At 29.6% G+C, this 18,664-nt stretch overlaps 3 protein-coding genes and 1 non-coding gene across 4 annotated transcripts; 1 reads left to right on the top strand and 3 right to left on the bottom strand.

Moving 5' to 3' along the window:
* The first annotated feature begins 344 nt into the window (after positions 1 to 344).
* Positions 345 to 3,028, top strand: LOC101501053 (25.3 kDa vesicle transport protein SEC22-1). The gene is made up of 5 exons (XM_004496779.4): positions 345 to 618; positions 1,185 to 1,345; positions 1,946 to 2,089; positions 2,225 to 2,292; positions 2,685 to 3,028. Exons 1-5 carry the CDS (start codon positions 428 to 430, stop codon positions 2,781 to 2,783), a joined length of 663 nt encoding a protein of 220 aa, XP_004496836.1. The 5' UTR covers positions 345 to 427; the 3' UTR covers positions 2,784 to 3,028.
* Positions 3,029 to 3,914: 886 nt separating this feature from the next.
* LOC101501365 (transcription factor LAF1-like) lies at positions 3,915 to 6,829 on the bottom strand. Its single transcript, XM_004496780.4, has 3 exons — positions 6,575 to 6,829; positions 6,002 to 6,131; positions 3,915 to 4,642 (listed from the first exon to the last, which is right to left on the bottom strand). Exons 1-3 carry the CDS (start codon positions 6,708 to 6,710, stop codon positions 4,093 to 4,095), a joined length of 816 nt encoding a protein of 271 aa, XP_004496837.1. The 5' UTR covers positions 6,711 to 6,829; the 3' UTR covers positions 3,915 to 4,092.
* Positions 4,953 to 5,070, bottom strand: LOC113786393 (U5 spliceosomal RNA). Its single transcript, XR_003472676.1, has one exon. It is a non-coding gene; the product is annotated as a U5 spliceosomal RNA (small nuclear RNA).
* Positions 6,830 to 10,501: 3,672 nt separating the features above from the next.
* Positions 10,502 to 15,027, bottom strand: LOC101501485 (pre-mRNA cleavage factor Im 25 kDa subunit 2). Its single transcript, XM_004496522.4, has 7 exons — positions 14,725 to 15,027; positions 12,606 to 12,651; positions 11,963 to 12,056; positions 11,801 to 11,874; positions 11,619 to 11,705; positions 11,419 to 11,529; positions 10,502 to 11,119 (listed from the first exon to the last, which is right to left on the bottom strand). Exons 1-7 carry the CDS (start codon positions 14,847 to 14,849, stop codon positions 11,048 to 11,050), a joined length of 609 nt encoding a protein of 202 aa, XP_004496579.1. The 5' UTR covers positions 14,850 to 15,027; the 3' UTR covers positions 10,502 to 11,047.
* Between the last annotated feature and the right edge of the window lie 3,637 nt (positions 15,028 to 18,664).

The raw sequence follows: 18,664 nt of genomic DNA on the forward strand, positions 1-18,664 counted from the left end.
CACTATTTGAAAAAATCTAAAAATGTTAACTTTTTTTTTAAAAGGTGTACAATGATATATATGTGTCAAATTTCCAACAAGAATAATTCAATGTAGTAGGGAAATGGAATATGTACAGAGAAAAATAAATTGTTATTCTTTTTTTTAAAAAAAATGTTTAATAACTTCTGCACATGGTAACTCCATTATTATTTTTGTATTCTCATAATGGCTCCTTTGCACAAACTAGGAATAACTTATTGTTCAAGTTTCTTCTCTCATTAGTCATTTCCTTCCCCTGACATTATATTCTATAAAAAGGTCTCACATTTACAAATAAAATCCATCCATGTCGTTGAAATCAAATTTAGAAAAGAGAACCAAATGAATCCATTTTTTGAGATATAAATAAATAGTTTTGAAAGATTGGTTTGAATTCATATAAATAATGGTTAAGGTAACTATAGTTGGAAGGGTAAGTGATGGATTACCTCTAGCACGAGGACTAAGATATTGGAATGAAGAAAATGTCTATCTTTCACGTTATACACAACAAGCAGAGTTTATTCTCCAAGAAATTTCAAGAGGAGCATTGAAAGCTTCCATGATGACCATTCTCATTGATCATCACTGCATCAAGTATCTTTATTTTTTCTTTGTTTTTTTTTTTAATGTTCTTTTTAGGTTAATTTGTTACATATTATAAAAACAATCGGTTGTCAAAAATGATTTTCTTAAAAAAAAACTACTCATAACAGTTTTTTATTTGAAATGGTTGTCAAATTGTTTTTATATTTTGATAGTAGTAAACGAATGAAAAATATTAAAAACAATTGCTTTTTTTTTTAAATAATTAAATTGTATCAAACAGAATTTCTTTTAGATTCAACCTTAATTTATTTATTTATTTATTGCTAATTAAAGTTGTTGCCATGTTTACAATTTTTGTATGCTTCATATTCTTCAATTACATGTTCTTTATGATCATAATCCAGCTTGATGATATTTTTAATTAGAAATATGAAAAAGTAGAGTTTGTGTTGAATGATAGAATTATATTAACATTTCAAATAAACCATATATGAGTTTTATTGATTTAATAAAACTTTTTTAAAAAAAGTTAAATACAAAAAACTCTAGCTAATTTCTCAAGCTGCAATTCAACAAAATTTGATTTATTATGATTATGCTCTTTTTTGATTAAGCTACTTGATAGAGAATGGAGTTGTTTACATTGTTTTGTGTGAGTCCACGTACCCAAGAACACTGGCATTTCATTACCTACAAGACATACAAAAAGAGGTTGAGAAGTTTGATGAAACTCTCCTACGCAAAATCACAAACCCATATAGCTTTGTCAAACTCGGTAATTTTCTTGTAACCATTAATTTATTAATTCAATAGTTAAATAAATTTTTATTCTTTGTAAAATTTTAAAATTTTGTTTCTAGTTTACGTAAAAAAAAATCATAATTTTTAGTCTTTACAAAAATTATAAAAAATTTATTTGTATATTTATTTAGGAAATTATAAAAAATTTATCTACAAAAAATGAGTTAAAAATCTGATTTTTAGTCCATATTTTAAAGACTTTTATCTTGAACATATGTTATTTAAAAAATTCATATTTGATTCATTTCAAGTTAAAAAATTCTAAATTTTTGTTGATGAACTTTGAATAATGTTCTAAACATTCTTATAAAATATTATTTAAAAATTTAAAAATTTAAAAATTGAAGAATGTTTTATTCCACCAAAGACTAAAATAGTTTATACAATAATTATGTAAAGACTAAAAATAAAATTTCAAAAGAGTAAAAATTTATTTTACTCTTAATTCAATTAGCACTTGGAGTTACTACTTGGTAACTAATTAGAAACTATTAGAGGTCCATCTTTTGTGAATTTGTTGTTTTCATCATATTTCCTTGCAAAATAAAAATAAAAATCACAATTTCATTTTCAGATGGTATAATTGCAAATTTCAGTAGACAATACACTGATACAAGAACTCAGGTCAACCTATTTAAGCTTCATGACAATAAGAAACAAGAGCTAAATATTGTTACAGAAGAAATGTGCAACATTTTTCAAAGGAAGAGAAATTCAGGTAATTTTTTCACCCTCCTAAAATATTCACATTGATACTTCTGACTATTTGTACTAAAAAATTTACATGAGCAAATTAAGAAAAACAAGTTATGAATTTTTTGGGTCAAATGGGTAAATATCTTTTGCTTTACAGAAATAATGAGAAGGTTGGCAGTTACTCCTCAACTTGAATCCACAATTTGGTGTTCCCCACGCCTTGAGGTATTGTATGCAAAATTTAGAAACTAAAGAAAATGGTTATGATTTTTGTCCTCTAAATTAATTAAATTTTATCGTAAATTTATGTTTAAAAGTTATTTAAAATTTTAACAAAATTCAACGATATTTTTTTATAATAATTTGAATAGCTTTTATGGTTGAGATACTAATTCAATTGAAGTCAGTTCAGTAAAAACAAAAGAAAAATAAATATTTATTTCAAAATTCACCTTATTAAACAAGTTTTAGTTAACGTCTTAGACTTATATATGAGAAAAATTTGTTAACTTATATTTTATTATCTTTAAAATTTTGAATAATTTTGAAGTACAATATAGAATGTTAGAATTTTGCTTCTAAATTAATTATGCATTATTGTTTAATTTGGAGCACAGGTGATTGCTATGAAATGGACGCCTATTTTGGTAACGGGCATTACTTCAATTGCTCTTCTATGGGTTTCCTTAGAACTTCAAGAAGGCTGTATTATTTGAGGCTGATGAGAATCCCTCTGTCCAAGATTAATGATGATGATTTAATTACTCCAAATAGTGAAACTTCAATAGTAGAAAGACTTTATGGCCCACTAGTACTGAATATGTTACAACTTTGATTTTGGAAAGACACAAAAATATTTGTATGGGCCACTCAAATCCCTTCCCCATCAGGCCACCACATGAGATAATCTTGCAATTTCAGAAATGGAGAAAGATAAAAAGTTGTTGGAGATTTTCTTGTTTTGTTAATGAGCTTTTTTTTTTTAACGGAAAAAAAACACATATTAAAATTCTTTAAAAATAAAAAAGCTATATTCTTAATTAAAAATAAATTTTATTATAAATATTTTATAAATAGTAATTTAAATTGGTTATTAATTTTAAATTTATCGGTTAGGTATATTTTTTATTTATTTATCTATGTTATTTACTATTTAAAACTTAAATTATTTATAAATTATTTAATATTATAATAAATGAATAATTTATTAATCGTATATATTTTATTTAACTATTTAGCTAATTTATTTATTTTAAATTATAATAAATAAATTATTTTATATTATGTATTTTAATTTAGATTAAAAACTATCAACTATAAATTATAAAATACAAGTTAATTTTATTAAACAGATTCTAAATATTAAAAATTAGATATTTTAAATTCGAACTCGTGAATCAGTATATTTAATGTGTAAGGAAATTATTTTCTATAGCTTGAAAATGACATCTTTCATTTTAAATGAAATATTATGAAGCATGCCAATATGTATAAATGTCTTCATTAGGAAGCATGTCAATAAGTATAAAATGTCTTCATTATGAAGCATGCGAATGTATTACTGCAGATGATAGAGCCAAATTAAAATCCTAAATATAAACCCCATTAAATACATCTAATAATTTATTATCTTTTCATATCATCATTTAACTAAAAATAATAATATTGATTGAAGGCTATTTTCAGAGCATTAATTTATAAAATAAATAAATTTAATTCACAATCTATTTTTTAAATAATTATAAAACTGTCGAATGATGGTTTATTAAAAAAATATTGATTGAGGTAAATGAAAAAAATGAAGGATGTACAAATAATAAAATAAAATGGTAAGACACCGGTTAAAATTGTTAAACCGAATACTATATTTTTTTACTATTTCATCTGCTGATAGAAAAAATGATAAATTTTGTCAAAAAATAAAATATAAGGAGGAGTATATATATTGAATACATTTGCCTCATGGAAGTACAGTTTTATAAGGAGGAGTATGTTATCAAAAGTTATTCTTCCTTGTTTAAGCCCTCATGTATACATTGCATCATTGCTCAAGTTGAAATTGCTACTGAAATCAACCTCAGGCATGCAATGAATGAATCCATTTCCCACCATTTGGTTTGCAAATTTAAGCTGTGAATTGAACATCTCAGAAGCTGAAATGTTAGTCACAATACTATGATATTCTCTATTGAATGGTCCTTGTGACACATCATGCATTGCACCTTCTTGAAAACCTGAATTTTGATCATATCCATTTCTTATGACCATAGAGTCAATTGAATTTGTATTCCTAGCATGTACATGATCCAACGAAAGCCATTCAGCAAACAACAATTTTGGTAATGAGCTTTGATGAGTCTCTTTGGTGATGTTATAATTTTGTGGATCTTGAGTTGCAAGTTTTTGAAGAGAGGGTGCAGAGTGCACGGTGTCTGAGCTTGAGCTAGCATAATGAATTTGTTTATGAGTTTCAATTTCCTTAGCTTTGGCCACTCTCTTTTTCAAATATGAATGCCAATAGTTTTTTATTTCATTATCGGTTCGTCCAGATAAATGTTGAGCTATTTGCGACCACCTGAACAATATAATTTAAGTTTATCTAAGTGGTTTCCATTTAAAAAAATAAAAATTAATTCAGAAGAATTTTAGAAAAACAAATTGAAATATATGAAGGAAAACTTTATAAAATAATATAAAAAGTCTTAAATTTAAAACACAACCTTGAAATAGGTTTAGTTAGAAAATACGGAATAGAGAAATAGTATAATTAATTTTATTTCATTGATTATTATAAAGAAAGAGGATGCCGTCCCCTACAAACAAACATTTAAAAAAGAATAAAATTATGAGTCAAATATTAGTAAACTTTTAACTAAAATTGCAGAGCCCTCTAAAAAGAGAACCCTTCCCAAAAACTAGCGTATGCCGCTAATATGTGACGCGCACACGGTATTCTTTAGTAAAAGGCGAAAGAATAGTTCGCTATGTGCTCATCACACGGCTCCGTGCTTTTCAAGTGAAGCAGATCCTTTCATTTTATATCACGATTAGTTTAGTTTCAAAGAGACACTACTCGATGTGGGGCTTAACTCAGTAGACACCCGCTAACTTGGCCCTTCCCTATCTCCTTTCCCTGCTATCAGTCTTCTTCCCCCATTCACACACCTCATTACGATTCTCTTCAATTTTATATGTTTAAAATTAAAATATTTCTACCTTTATTCAATACTATCTCAAAGCTACAAGAAGATCAAACATGTCGTTGAAGCTTTCCTCCCTGACAAAGAGACCAAGATATATTTTACCCATCTACACAAAATCTATGTTTCAGACATTGCTAAAGGCTTCACATTAAAATTCTTCTTCCTTCTCAACCTACATAAGCTTCCCTCTTCCTTATAGAGATTTGAATGTGAAGAAAAATGAAGTGAACGTTCAGTTTAACATTACTGGGAAGTTAATATTTATCATTCTTGTTTCTTGAACAATATTAGTCCACCTTGTATTTGCAATAATCCATTCTTCAAAGATTTATCTAATAATAATACTCTATAATTATTCATAAAAATGCTTCACTACAAAGGAAATTAAAATTGTGTTTTGTTATCACCAAACATCTGGGTGAGACCATTTCTTCATGATAACATTAGAAAAGAATATTGCAAAAGTTGTTTTATTCTAGAATTACATATAAAACTACCCCTTAATCCAATTACATTCTCTAACATAACTTACATAAGAATCAAACATCAAATTAACAACATTATCTTTATCTTTCCTTGCATTGTTTGCACTACTTAAAAAGATAATTAACTATTTTTGACAAGTCTGTAGCAATATTTTAGACTGAAATTTATAACTTTGATCTTTAGGATAAACTTGAAATAATTAAAAATTGAATAAAAGTAAAAGTAGATTAACTGTACTAGCTTACTTGTTTCCTAACATGTGGTGAAGAGTAAGGATGGTCTCCTCCTCTTGTTTGCTGAACTTCCCTCTCTTTAACCCTGGCCTTAAATAGTTAATCCACCTTAGTCTACAGCTCTTTCCATTCCTTTGCAAACCTGTACATATATATGTTAATGATTGTTCTTGGCACAATTGAATATGATCTTATACACTATGAGTCTTCAATACAACTTAGCTAAAATCAACCATTTTTAGAGTCTTTTGGATTTACTTGAGTTTTTCTATTAACATAAATATTTATCACACTATTTGGAACAGCTTACCATATGTATATGAGTTGTTTTCAGCTTATTTTCATAAATTATTCATGATAGCATCTAAAAATCAGCTTGTAATTTATATGAAAACATTTTAGTTTATTTTATTTTATTTTTTGTTATAAAAATAGTTTATATGATAAACTCTTCTATATATTGTTCCTTTATATATATTAGTTTATATGATTACCTATTTGATAACATGAATAGAGGATAATGCACCTTAAAGGATCACAAACATGATGATGAAGAAGAAGAAGAAGAATAAGAAAAAAACCAACCTGCTTTGATTGGAACAGAGCTCCAGCATCCATGACCATGTTTAAGAATGTAGTTTCTGAGTTTATGGTCTTCTTCAGGTGACCATAAACCTTTCCTATGTTTTGGCTTTGTCTTTTCTTGTGGCTGGAACCCCATTTTGTTTTTTCTGACAAAAATTCCCTAAAATGTTAAGCCTGGATTGTCAATAATATAGAGCAGATACAGAGAGAGGAGTGAAATAATATTTGGTAAGGAAACAGTGCACAAGTAGACTAATATATATAAAGGAAGAATTATATATTGTTCATTTTTCCATCATATTTTCATCAATGAAGTTGAAATAATTAAAGAATTAATGTATAAATAAATAATTTTTGTCAAAAATATAAAATAATAATAATTTTGTACCCTTGCCTAGTAAGTTGAAAACGTGTTTTCCCTTACTGAAATTCACCCTTGCAGACCCAAAGAGTGACAACATGAAAAATGTTGGATCCTAATGTATCAATTTTTTAATATATTTATCTACTCCAATCATTTTCAAAATTAGTATAACTCATGTTCAAAGTACCCCAAAAGTTATATGATTTAATTTTTTATACACTATAGTTTCAGTTTGTCTTTATACCAAAACGGCCACTATTAACATTTTTAAGAACAATACTACCAAAAACTTAAATCATATGGTAAAACATTAATACATGTATTGTGGTGTCTTTATTTGTTGAGCCTTTTTTTTTTCCTTTAATTACTATGAAAAGTCTTATTTCATGTGAAAGGCTTTGTTAAAAAAGATATGAAAAGTGACTTCACTCCTCACATACATTATAAATTAATATTCTCTAGCTAGCTATAGGTTAGGTAGATTAATGATAATAATGAGGTAATAATGGAAATTAGCTTATTCAAGTCAACCTTTGTCTCTTGCCAACACATTCTCTGCCGCCCAAGAGCAATTAACAAACCTTTTTTATTGTTTAAAATTTGATCATCACAATTTTTTTAGTGTAACTAGTTCTATACTATAAACATAGTATATATTAGGCAAAATGTAGTAAAAAAACTTAATTACAAATTTAATGCAGTTAAGAAACATGTTTTTGTCGTGTGTCAGTGGATGATGTATGGAGGTGATGAAATAGTGAGCAACAACAGCAAATTTGGAAAGCTTGAAGAATTTACAAGCCTGTGTTGCTGAAATTACTATAGGACCCATTACACTTTTATTATTGCCTGGTGAAAGGAACATTTGTACAATTTGGCAGAAATACGATGAGTGCATTAATGGTAGCTAGACTACATGATGAAAATACTAAACTTTCATCCATTTTTTAATCATTATAGTAAATTATTGGGTGAAAAACCCAATAGGGTTTCTGTCAAGCGAAAATAATAGTTTTCCACAAAACGGTAAATGAGAGTAAAATAAAAGTAGTATGTGACTTAGTGTGTGTTTGATTTCATAGTGGAAAGTACTAAAAGAGATTATTTTTCGTATTGTCATGCGATTTTAGTGAAAATAAGAGTGATAAAAAATGTACACTAATTTTTTTTTTTTTTACTCAAATGTACACTAATTGTTAGTGTCAACTTACATTCATGATCAAATTAATTGTTAGTGTAAATCATTATTTCATACTCAATTGTAATCAAATTAATTTTAGAAAATCAAATTTATTTCATTATCTTGTTTATTAAACGTTAGGCTAATGATCCCAATGGCTAAGCACGATGGATACAGGATCAACTTCTGCTGCACTAGTACTTAATTCATAACACATAATATAAGCTAACATGACAATTATATGTGAGTCGAATATTAGTTTAGGTTGGTCGGAGTATAATAATTAAATGGTACTATAAATTAAAAATTGAATATTTTAATTGATTTTAACAAATGACTTTTCACTTCTAAAATGAGAAAGAAGATCCTCTTTTTAGGGGATTTTTTTCATTGACAATAATCTATCACTTTTTCAAGATTACAGGAGCCAAGTTTTGGGAAAAAAGCATGGTCACACAATGTGTGTCTTCAATTCTGTGTATTTGTTAGAACAGAATAAAATGCATAAATATAACCATTATATGTTCAGCTATGACTTACATAAATATTGGAATGATGACATTAAAAGATACATAAGGTTGGCACATGCACATGTATGATGTATGCTTAACTTAATTATTATTCCAGATAATTGCACAAGTTAGGAAGGATAATTATATTTGATGCTATAATTCCAAAATGGAATCTTGGAAGTCTTTGTGTATATCTTTGGGTTGGTAGTGTCCCTTCAATTACTGGCATATACCAAAGCAAAACAAGCCATTGACTAAGAAAATGATCCTCAATTAGTTTGTCATATATAAGGTTCACTGTAATACTTCATTATTCCTGATTTGAGATTATTGAATCAATTATTAATGATTTTCTAGATCAACAAGGAATCACAATTATTGTTGAGAATTGGACAACGTGGTTCTTCAATAAATAAACTAAGAAATATTTTATTTTTATATTTAATTGTGGACAAAAGTATATATGATAATGTTAACGTGTTTATTTTTCTTGATTTCATTAGTGCTTTTAGTGGAACAAAAATATCTTATTTAGTTTTACTATTTTTAAATGGAACAAATATATTCAAACATTGTATTCCTTCTCATCATCATATTATGTCTACTAAATAATTCCTAGAGTCTCTTTATATAGTTTACTTGTATTAAAAAAATCGTTGAATACACAAACCCAACAGAATATAAAATTATATTGTCACGCATGGTTGACATGTATGTTAATCGGCTTACCCTAAGAAGCAAAAAATATTCAGTTTGTCAATAATGATGAAACAAAGACTTCTCTAATTGCCTTTTAAATAGACGAATAGGGTAGAAATTACGAAGGAATTCAAATTAATATGTCTAAAGTCTAAGCCTGTAATTTTAATTTTAATTTAAAAAAAAAAAAAAAAGTCTAAGGCTGTAATTAATTTCGTAGACTTGTAACTTAAACCCAACAAAATTGTAGGCGTATTCGCAAAACTTGAAGCACGCTCTACATGTATAGTTTTTTTTTTATTTAATTTTGTCTATGCTTATGTTATTGTTTTTATTGTAAGGTTATGTTCATATGTTGTTGTCTCGCGGGCTATCTTTCAACAATGATAACTGAATCATTGTTCAGTTTGAGGGAGAGCAGATTCTGGTGTTGGATTTTATATCCAAAGTCTTCTAGAACTTTACAACAATTATCTTATTTTTCATTGGTCCAAAACTCATGTAAAAGAATTAAGAGTTATCTTATTATCTTGTACTACAAAAAGGGATTGGTGTGGTTGTTTTGTTATCTTTTGAATTTTTAATTAACGGGAGTGTTCTTACTTGTTACCGAGACACTTTGGTTCTAAAGAGATTAGAATGTGTGTGAAAGTTTTGATTTTGAAGCCTTGAGCAAAATTGTTTGGAGAGTAATTTTGGCTTTAAAACTGCAGCGCAATCACGTGTAGTATGTGTTTAAGATTGAGAATTTTGTGAGCACTTATATGCCTGTGAGGTGATGTACAAGTATATTTGGAGGTGATGAATTCAAGTTGAATGAATGAAAGATGAAATGGTTATGAAATCAAGTTGAAAATTGAATTTATCAAAATTGAAAGTACAGAATATCCGGAAACTTTTGCATAAATCATGTTTCGCTTCAACTGAATATTAACAAAGAAGTTACGTTCCTAATGGAGGAGTTATGGAGAATGCTTGTATTCGCAGATAACCATCGGAGAATGGTGGTCACAAAAATCGCAGGAAGGAGATGATCTGATGGGTGTGTGAAGGGGTGTGTTTGTTGGGTGAGTAACGGTAATTTGGAGAATAATCAAATAGATTTAGAAAGACGTGTTTTACAAAAAGTTAAAAGTGAATGGTGTATGCGCCACTACACATAAAACTGTCGATACAAGGAATCATACAATGTATTTGTACTAGCAACAGCTTCCGAAGTGTCTTACATCTCAACTTTGGGTCTTACATTTGATTTGTACATTTTGTCACATGAGGGTTATGTTGTGTTTCCAATGTACTAGTATGATTTTAGCCTCTCAATTCCTTTCATGATTAATCCTCCGAAAAATTTGCAATGAAAAACCAATATTGCCACATTCCTTTGCCTTCCTATTCTGATATTAGCAACTTGAGCAGGGCGGCAAAACAGACCATGACCGTCATTTCGATTTCAACTTTGGCTTTTTCTGGTCTATAGCCTACTGGTTGTTTCCCATCTTGGTTGATAACCGCAAATATATTACAAGTTGTTTCCAATCTTGGGATGAATTAATACAGACAAACAGTGTCACGAATTACAAATCTATTTAGAAACACACTTCAAAATTCAGTTCTCTAACAAGTCTATGCAAAATGATAATCATGCATCAAATCAGTCCTAGCTCTTAAAATGACAAATGGAAGTAGTATTCTATCAGCAGCTAAGCTTCCAATTACGGTCAGTTAGTGATCATTTTAAACTGGAATCTGGAAAGTTGCTGAGGAATGGTGGATATAACTGGCCCATATCTCTGCAATCGATTGATACACAAAATTCATTAGACACAGCATACAATTATTGGCATATTTTGACAGGCAATAATAATAAAGTCAATAAGATCGAAAACTAGAGTCCATGACCAATCATAAGATTAAAACTTCTAAGATGCACTAAAAAAAAGGAAAACATTTTAGAAACTTGAAAGAAAATTGTTTCAGTTGATTAGCGTGTTTTCCCATTAATTAGTTATAACCATTTTAAATCTCTACATTATAAAGAATTAATTCTATGATCGAGTACAGAAGACAAAAATCATAATAATTACCATACCTGAACATTGTCATAGAGTTCAAACAATGGAACAGCAAGCAGTTTCAAGTTTTTAGGTACAGCAAAATATTCCCTCTCAGACAAGTGAACGAGGAAAAGCTTCTTGCACTCCTGCATAAAAGATATTCATGGATGTTGAAAACATTGACCAAGAGAACAAGCAATACAAGACCTACAATGATATTGCCATCACAAAATACCTTGGGTTTTGTTATATGAGGAGGACAGTAGGGATACATTATGGTTTCAAAATTTGGCCTCCACCAGATTGCAACACATTCACCTATCTGCAGGATGCCAAGGATAAGGACATATGAACAACAAGCTGGCTAGTCAACATTTCTGAGTATATAAATCTATCTTAAAAGGTACATGACCATACCTGCCAGTCAGGCACAAGAGCAGCTGAATTAGCCCCAAGCTTGCTAGTCAACTTTCTCTTCAAGCCTTCAACTTCTGTAAACAATCAAAAGAGTACATTTAGCATAACCCCAAATGGCTATTTTTAGACTATCGCATTCGGAGCAAGAAAGTAAGATCTTACCATTCTCCCCGGGCTTGAGACGGCCACCTGGGAGTTTGCAAAATGTGTTCCCAATTTGCAGAAGAAGAATATGAGGATGATTGTGTTCTTGTACCTACAAAATTGAAGCACAAAGCTGAGATATGACAATAAACATAATCTTCGGAGACACTAGAGGAAAGTACTACAGAAATAGTAGGCAAGACATCATGATAACAAGTAAAAAAAGCTAAACATCCGGGACAAGCTTAGCATGGAATTGGTAGGAAGTGTATAAAGGGCAGCTTCCATTATGATGTATGATGGAAGCCCCACTGGTGGGGTTCTTCTGGTCTCCATGCACCTCGCTTCAGTAGTTACATCCTTAAAAAAGCAGGAGGGAGGGTGGTCTAGTAAAGACTAAAGAGGCTCCCATCGTTGTGAGCTAGGGGAAGATCTTATTGCTTCACCAAGACCCTCCCTCACAAAATGGGCATCACAATACACTAGGCTCCCACCACTAAGATGCCCCAGATTGGATACAAGCAATAAGATGTCATTTGATGCATGATACCGCGCAATGAGAAAAGACTTTGATTGTTGTGTATCAGAAACGAAATTAAATTTTTAAGTTTTAACCTTTAGACAATGGGGGGAGGGGGAATAGAGCAATCAGTTAACATACCAGTAAAATTCCTTCGACACTGGTCCTCATTCCTTCTTTCATGTAACTGAAGTTTAGAAACAAAGGAAATAATTATATTTCAGAAATATTTGAGTAGTGTATATAATGAATTTGAGCAGCGCATAGAACAAGCCACGTCTATATGACAAATTACACATTCAAAAAAAGCATTCTCATATCTTAAAAAATTACTTCTTCATTCCCAGTGCCATTCTTGAAAGTGAAATTTTATTTTATTTGTATGGAACATTTTAATGTTCTTCAAATGTATACTTACAAGAGAATAGTACTTAATAAAAAAAAACAGTCCACTCACTACTAATTTCCTAGAGGATTCAGAATGTCACCCTTTGATTAAAAATGTGTACCTTTGACATCCTAAAGGGAGATATAGGGATAGGAGTTTATCTTGGTATTTTAAGAATGACAGCTGTCATAAATAACTACGACAGAGGCACTCAAGAGTTAGGTGTCAGAGGGAGAGTTAGTTTTGGGGGACCAAGGAATAAAAAGAAAGAAAGAGAAGGAAAATAGGAAGGAAAGATACATTGGGGTACAGAAGCTAGTATGTCGAATCAATCTTGGCAAGATTTATTTGTATTGCTGTAATTCGGCACCAGCAGCTCCAACCTTCCAAGAAGCAAAAACCGTAACAAATTTTGCTGAGCAGGAAAGATAGGAGTAATATTAAGGGATTATGCTTCTGCCAGGAAAACTACATATGAAGGAAACAACCAGGTTCAAGGTCAGAAAAGGAGTGTGGAAAGTAATTCAGATAGAAGCAGCTCAAATAATATGCATGGAGAGGGGTGCTGAGTTGTAAGATATAAGGGAAAACGGTTTGTTTTGTACAGCAGGAACCAGAACCGCCATATTTGCAATAAAAAATAAGAGGAAAAAGACTCAACGGAGCACATGGAGGCACACATGCTGTAATCTTTATAAATTTCATTGTATAAAAATGTTGGATATTAGGGTTCTTTACAGTTGTGGGAGAGTATCGATGGAAGGAAGGTGATGGTTTTTGTTGAAAATGGATCATTTCACAACTTCATGCACGGCAAGCTTGTCCAAGAATTAAGCTCAGCAGTTCAAGAAACCCCCGAGTATTGTTGGAAGTTAGGGGTAGACACAAAACCAGTGACCAAGAGATATGTAAGGGAGTCAAGATGCATTTGAAAATATTGCTGGTTCGACAGGATTTTTCTGGTTTGAATAGGAGTTGGTGACAGAGGTTGTGTTATGAGTGGAATGGCTGACCGGGTAGGTTGGGGGAGATCTCAGATCGGTTGATGGAAGTTAGAGGAAAGGCAACAATAATATTATCAAGAGAACCAGCCATGGCTAAATCAGCTGATTTATTCAACAACAACAACCAAGCCTTATCCAACTAAGTAGAGTCAGCTACATGGATCAAATGACGCCATAACATTCTGTCATATAACATATCTCTTTCAAGCTCATTAATCTCTATATCTTTCCTAATAGTTTTCCTAGGTTTTCCCCTACCTCTAGCTATTTGACTATCCTACGTTTGATCTACTCTCCTCACTACAAAATCTACATGTCTCTTCTCCACGTGCCCAAACCACCTAAGCCTTATCCCACTAAGTAGGGTCAGCTACATAGATCAAACGACACCATAAAGTTCTAAAACAGCTGCTTCAATCAAATCAGAGAAAATCTGAGTATCTATAATTGATGAACTGAGTTAGAGGAAGCCGCAGTTTTTCTTAAGCTTAATCAAAATCAGGACACAACCAAATCCACATGAAAACAGCTTTCAGGGTGGATTGGGAACATTTTATAAGTTCTTAGTAATGCCATTTCGGCTTACTAATGCACTCTCTGCATTTCAATCCCTGATATACCCAAGTCCTTACATTTTTTTTTTGGAAAATTGTGCTTTTAGTAGTTTTTGGTGACATTTGATATCGGTACATGTAATAATAACAATAATAATTATAATAATAATAATAGATTTGATATTGAAAGAGTAGAGTATAATTGGGATTTGGGGATTTCTAGGGTTTATGGGTTGATGTAGAGTGAATTATCCTCCTTTAAATAAATAAATAAATAAAAGGGTTCAAGAAAAATGAAAAAGAGAGATACGAACTTGAGTTTCATGCGGGCGAGACGGTCAGCAACGGAGGTATCCTTCTCCATCTTGGGCTCCTTAGTACCGAAAGTGTAGCTTGACAACGGATATGTATTTACAACCTGAGACTGAGCCGATACCATTTTTTAGGGAACTCTCTTCTCTTCTCTTCTTTAGGGTTGTATTAATTTGAGGGAACTAACCAAACCCAAGTGAAGAAGAAATGGGGAACGGAAGAGAAGCAGAAAGAGTTTGGTTGTGTTGAGTTGATTTGATTTGAGGTGAAATGAATCACTGTCTGTCCGTCCCACACAGTCGATCACTCATTGGACTTAACAAAATTCATGCTCTATATGGGCCGGGAGCCCACTCCCCCATCCTAACTCTTCTTTGAAAGTTGCCTTTTATACCTCCAATTAACTTTATATTCTTTAATTTGTTAAAAATTTAAAATTATTCTTAAATTTATTATTCTTAAATTTTTTATTGATTAAGTAGTAAAAAAAACTACTTCAAAATCTCACTCTCTCGATCAAATTTCTGGCACGAAACATTTTTACATTAAAATCTGGTGCAATACCAAAATTTAGTATTTTTCGATAGTTATATTTTTTTTATCAGAAATTTAAAATTTTTGAAATATCCAGTAGTTACATTTTCTTTACTGGAAATTTCAAATTATTGAAATATCCGGTAATTATTATACTTAATCGAAAATTTCAAAAATCTGGTGTGTTATTTACATAATAATAATAATAAAAATAATAATAATAATAATAATAATTATTATTATTATTATTATTATTATTATTATTATTATTATGTAAATAACACACCAGATTTTTGAAATTTTCGATTAAGTATAATAATTACCGGATATTTCAATAATTTGAAATTTCCAGTAAAGAAAATGTAACTACTGGATATTTCAAAAATTTTAAATTTCTGATATTTCTGAAATAGGGATAGAAAAAATACAACCAATGTGTATAGATTTGACTAAAACATTCATAATTGATCAAATTTTTGAATCACGAGAAGTTATTATATTATGGGCAAGAGAGGTCGACCGACAAAATCGAGTAACAGTTATCATTTACTCGATCTGACGTAGAGACTGGAAAGAGAGGAATGAAGTCAAAATTAATTCTTAGTTGTGATAGAGGTGGAAAATATAAATCAATACCAAAAATTTTAAAATTAATTATTGGTTGTGAATAAGGTGAACATCCCGGAAATTTCAAATTTTCGGTAGTAATAAATCAATACCGGAAATTTCAAATTTTTGGTAGTAATAAATCAATACCGAAAATTTCATTTTTTTTAATTTTTGGGAGTTCCATCGGAAATTTGAAATTTCTGATATTGAAAACAAATATCGGAAATTTCAAATTTTTGGTATTGATTTATTACTACCGGAAATTTGATTCCTCTTTAAATTTCCGGTAAAAACAAAATTTAAACAGAACTCACTTTTCATGAAAACACAAATTGTGGGGGTATAGAGTTAATTGGGGGTACAAAAGACAACTTTCCTCTTCTTCTTGCAAAATAAATGACTGATCTCGTCTATGCGAGTCGTAACAAAATTTTATTCAAGAGTCAAAAAATTATAAATTCAACCATAGAACATAAAAATTGTATTATTAAATACAGCTTTTGACATAGACACGAGATATCCACAAATATCTTATACATAATCTATACAAACTATTGGACCTTGCAATGAAAAAATAAAAATCACGTTAATTTATATTTAATTATAATTTTAGTCTTTCTATTTTTATTGATTTATTAAATTGATCTTTCTATTTCAAATGTCGAAAGTTTTGATGTCTCCCTAAAAAAAATTAACTACAAAATAATTATATGGAATATGTTTTAAATAACGCGACATATGATACGATGATATAAAATGATTAACACTCGTGAAATTATAATAAAATATCATAAAAATTTAGCTTTCAACATCGGACAATTTTCATTTTTTAATTTAATTTATGGCATATGAATAATTAATGCATCTGAATGATTCTATATCATATAATTGCATGTCACATCATTAAAAATATGTTAAACTATTATTTGTTTAGTTCAAAAATCTAAAAGATATATCAAAATTGTCGACTTTTAAAATAGGGTGATCAGTTATGTAAATTGGTAGTAATAGAGAGACCAAAACTTCAATTAAGTATTTTATTTAATAGCTAATATTTTATAAAAAATTGTGTATAGTTCATATGGTAGCTCCGTAGCTTTAAAGATATTGATATGCAGTGGCTTAGGTTTGAACTAGAATTCTCCACTACGGTGTATGAGCATGACATTAATCACTTTATAATACTTTTTTAACCACTAAATTGCAATACTCTAAAGGGGTTAATGTTTCACCAAAGAGTAGTTTTATATAAAGTCAATTCACATAAGTATATGTAAAAGCATGTGTCTATGTAGAGTACCAAAACCCTCAAAACAAATAAATAAATAAAATTGAATTTGGCACTCTTGAAATTATTCGAGAGTTTTATTGTTAGTGTAAACTCTAACACCAATCTATTTTATACAAATTATTATTCGTAACATGAATTTAAATCATATATCTATTTTTTGCTATATGTACAAAGCATCACTTATTATGTTATTGACCATATAATATAATAAAATTTTATAATATATAGTTTGTTGGATAGAACATCAAGTGTAATTTCATCGTGAGTCCCTATTGTACATTAAAACATTATTCTTTATGTATTCGTAGTCAAAATATTTTTTCAATTATGACAACAATAATACATTGATACTATTGTGTGAGTAGACTGATAACCATGTATCACGTGTCATAGATATAAGATATCAAATATTCATATAGATATAAATATTACAAATAATAATTATACTGGACTGACCCACCACAAGAATGCTACATAATTGTTGTGTAAGTGTCATTAGTGATTTTCGTGCAACCATAGTGAGTAATCATTTGACTTGAAGTCATTGTGATTCTTACATGGGGAGTTGTAGGCTTTAAGGTCATCAAATACTATCTATAACAAGACAATCATAAAAGTGGTTATTGAGTTTGTAATAAATAATGTGGAAGGATACAAGCAATGTAGATAAAATTTGTCTCTCCTACATAATACATAATAAGAGTTATGTCTTAGGCCACTCGATAGAGTAAGCCCGTGGAAATGGATGCTCGTGCTAGAATCCGACATAATACATAATGGGAGTTATGTCTTGGGCTAATTGATATAGTGAGATTGTGGAAATGCATGATCATGCTAAAATGAATCAATATGTGATATTGGGTCCATTGGTTTTATATGTCTACTATAGGATCAGGATATAAAGAATCGAACATTGTAAGGATGAAACATATTGTGACTTATGTCCAATTAGACATTTGAACAAAAAGACAATTATTGTACGATAAATATTGGTCGCAATGAGGTTTAAATCGTATCATCTTTTTCTCATGATTTGGATAGCAATTATGCATCTTAATATGTCAATAATTGTTTATAATATTTTATATTATACAAATTATATATAATATTTAAAATTATTATCATTTTAGTGAGAATCCATAAGAGTTAGATGCAAATACTATTGAAAGCGGAACAAATCATTAAATTATATAAGTTTTTGTTTAATTAGATGTTGATCTTATTAAATATGATTTAGTACGTTAACATATTTATAATTTATTTAATTGAACTTGATTTTATTCAATAAAAGATAGTCGACAATTAATTTAATTAAATGTGATTTAAGTTAATTAATTGTTTTTATTGAATCAAAAGAGTTTAATTTAAAATATAATAATTTAAAAATTATTTTAGATTGCGTCCAAAATAGGAGTATTAGAGTTTAGTAGCTCATTCTCTATAAATAGAAGAATAACACATCTACGTTAATCCTGATGCCATTACCCTCATAGCATGACTAGTACCGC

The sequence above is a fragment of the Cicer arietinum genome, chromosome 4 (assembly GCF_000331145.2).
Source record: "Cicer arietinum cultivar CDC Frontier isolate Library 1 chromosome 4, Cicar.CDCFrontier_v2.0, whole genome shotgun sequence".
Classification (NCBI taxonomy): domain Eukaryota; kingdom Viridiplantae; phylum Streptophyta; class Magnoliopsida; order Fabales; family Fabaceae; genus Cicer; species Cicer arietinum.